Source organism: Microtus oregoni, unplaced genomic scaffold, assembly GCF_018167655.1.
Source record: "Microtus oregoni isolate MIOR12 unplaced genomic scaffold, Mior012 000088F_ref0000325, whole genome shotgun sequence".
NCBI classification, from domain to species: Eukaryota; Metazoa; Chordata; class Mammalia; order Rodentia; family Cricetidae; genus Microtus; species Microtus oregoni.
The window spans coordinates 235,028-237,573 of record NW_024544555.1 but is presented as its reverse complement, the minus strand read 5'-3'; the positions used below and the strand labels follow the sequence as shown (position 1 = coordinate 237,573).

The 2,546-nt window shown below is 49.5% G+C and overlaps 1 protein-coding gene across 1 annotated transcript; it reads right to left on the bottom strand.

Moving 5' to 3' along the window:
• Window positions 1–328: 328 nt before the first annotated feature.
• Window positions 329–2,221, bottom strand: LOC121442260 (polyadenylate-binding protein 1-like). Its single transcript, XM_041643741.1, has one exon. It carries the CDS (start codon window positions 2,219–2,221, stop codon window positions 329–331), a length of 1,893 nt encoding a protein of 630 aa, XP_041499675.1.
• Window positions 2,222–2,546: the final 325 nt, after the last annotated feature.

Genomic DNA, 2,546 nt, shown 5'->3' with positions numbered 1-2,546 from the left:
TGTTAGAACTGACATATTGAGCTATTCAACAATAAAGAATCACAAAATTAAATGCTTCAAATGTTTCTACTTTGCTGAAAATGCTTTTCCTGGGGTCCACAAAACATGGGTTTGTAGATTTTACTATTTCTGGGGGATGGTGGTGCAGATTTTATATCAGTCTACGCCGAACACTAGACCTGATATTTGCTCAGTACATAAAGTTCAAAGTTGCCTTTCCTTTTTTTATTTATTTTATATTTTACCATTTTTTTAAATAATTTTTTTCAGTGTTTAGGTATTTTTCTTCTGTGACATGTGAATTTCTTTTTCAAGGTTTCCGATCAGCTTAAATAGGCAAGACACCAGAAACACTGCTAACAGCTTTCTGGACAGCCTCTTTAGCTTGGTGGGCTTGGAGTAAGGCTACAGCTTCATCATCGTTAGAGCGCAGAGATTCTGGAGACTTCAGCATCTGAAGTGGTTCTGAGTTATCCATCTCCAGCAACATGCCCGTGATCTTACCAGCAAGACTCGGGTGCACGGCTTGAATGAAAGGAAATAGCCTTTCATCCAGCATTTGCTTTTGCTCTTGAGGAGCGGTGACCAACATGGAAGCAGTCCAAGGTTCCTGAGCCTGTGCCCTAACAGCAGGCTGCTGCACCAGCTGTGCGGTAAGATGTTGCTGGGGGTTGCGGACTCCCGCGGCGAATTTATACTTTGGAACCGAGCGAGCAGAAGTAGTTGCTGCAGAAACTGCAGCTGCAGCTGCTGCTGCAGGATGTTGACCCACTGTCTGTGCTGATGTGTTAGTTACGCGATGTGCGGACGCTGCTTGAGGAATATGGGAAGGACCTGGTCTTACAGTACTAAGTGATGATCTAGGAGCAGCTGGGTGGATAACAGCAGGCACATTTGGAAATGGATGAGGCCTGGCACCCGCAGCAGTCCAGCGAGCACTTGGCCTTGGTTGAGTCATCTGGCTAGGGCAGCCTGGCACACAGTTCTGAGTCTGTGGGAGAGTGGCCATGGAGTAACCTGAAGGCGCGGGTTGGTAGGGGTTCATCACAGCTCTCACACCTGCCATTCTCTGCATATACTGGTTAGTGAGGTGAGCTTGACGCTCTTCTTTGCGCTGGGCTAAAGCTACATACAGTGGCTTCGTGGCCACAATTCGACCATTCATTTCCGAAACTGCTTTGGTAGCTTCTTCGGGGGAGGAGAAACACACAAAACCGAACCCTTTACTGCGACCCCTCTCCATCATAACCTTTGTACTGGTGATCGTTCCAAACGGAGAAAATTCTTTCTGTAGACGCTCGTCATCTATGCCATCGTCAAGATTTTTCACGTAAAGGTTAATACCTTGGTATCTGATGTTCCTGTCTTGGGTCACTTGCTCAAATTTGCGCTTAAGCTCTGTGTGCCGGTCCACTTTTTTCTGAGCTCGACCAACATAAATGTGTTTGCCATTGAGTTCCTTTCCATTCATCTCCTCCACCGCTTTCTGCGCATCTTCATGCTTTTCAAAGCTGACAAACCCGAATCCTTTGGATTTTCCACCTTCATCGGTCATGACTTTCACACTTAAGACCTGTCCAAACCTGCCAAAGAGGTCACTCAGGGTCTCATCATCCATGTGGTCCCCAAAGTTCTTGATGTAAACATTGGTGAACTCCTTGGCCCTTGCTCCAAGCTCCGTTTCCCGTTCTTTTCGAGACTTAAACCGTCCAACAAACACTTTACGGTCATTCAGAAGCATCCCGTTCATTTTCTCAATGGCTCTTTCTGCTGCCTCCTCTGTTTCAAAATGTACAAATCCGTGCCCCTTGGAGCCATTCTCATCGCAAACCACCTTGCAGGAAAGGATGTTCCCAAAAGCAGAAAATGTATCATATAGCGCTTTGTTATCAATGGTTTTGTTCAAATTTTTAATGAACACGTTGCCTACTCCACTTCTGCGTAGTGACGGATCACGCTGAGACCACATGATGCGGACCGGCTTGCCCTTGATGACATCAAAATTCATGGTGTCCAAAGCGCGCTCTGCATCTGCAGGCTGCTCGAAGTTCACGGAAGCATAGCCTAGGGAGCGACGGGTGATTACGTCCCTGTACACCCGGATGGAAAGGATGGGCCCGGCCGAGCTGAATTTCTCATAGAGCATCGCCTCGGTCACATCCGGGTGCAGGTCCCCTACGTAGAGCGAAGCCATGGGGCAGCCTGGGGCGCTGGGGTTCATCTGGGCACCGCTGCCCATGGGGCAGCAGGCTGCCACCTTCTTGTGAGAGTAGCAGGGCCAGCGCTGGGCTGGGGCAGAGGCAGGGACGGAGCGGGCAAGCACAGAGGGTCAAAAACCAAAGGGATGGAAACCTCCCCAACGGCCACAGAGCCCAGGGAACCTCAGAGCCAGCGCATGCGCAGTGCCTGGTGCGTGCTGCCCTGGGAGCGAGGCTGCTGGAGAGCTGGGTAGGTAAGGCATGTAAGTATAGACCTGCCGGGCCTCATCTGGTCCCTGCTAGGAGTGGGTGGTCAGAAGGGTCTCAAATACCTCACCTCGTTATTTT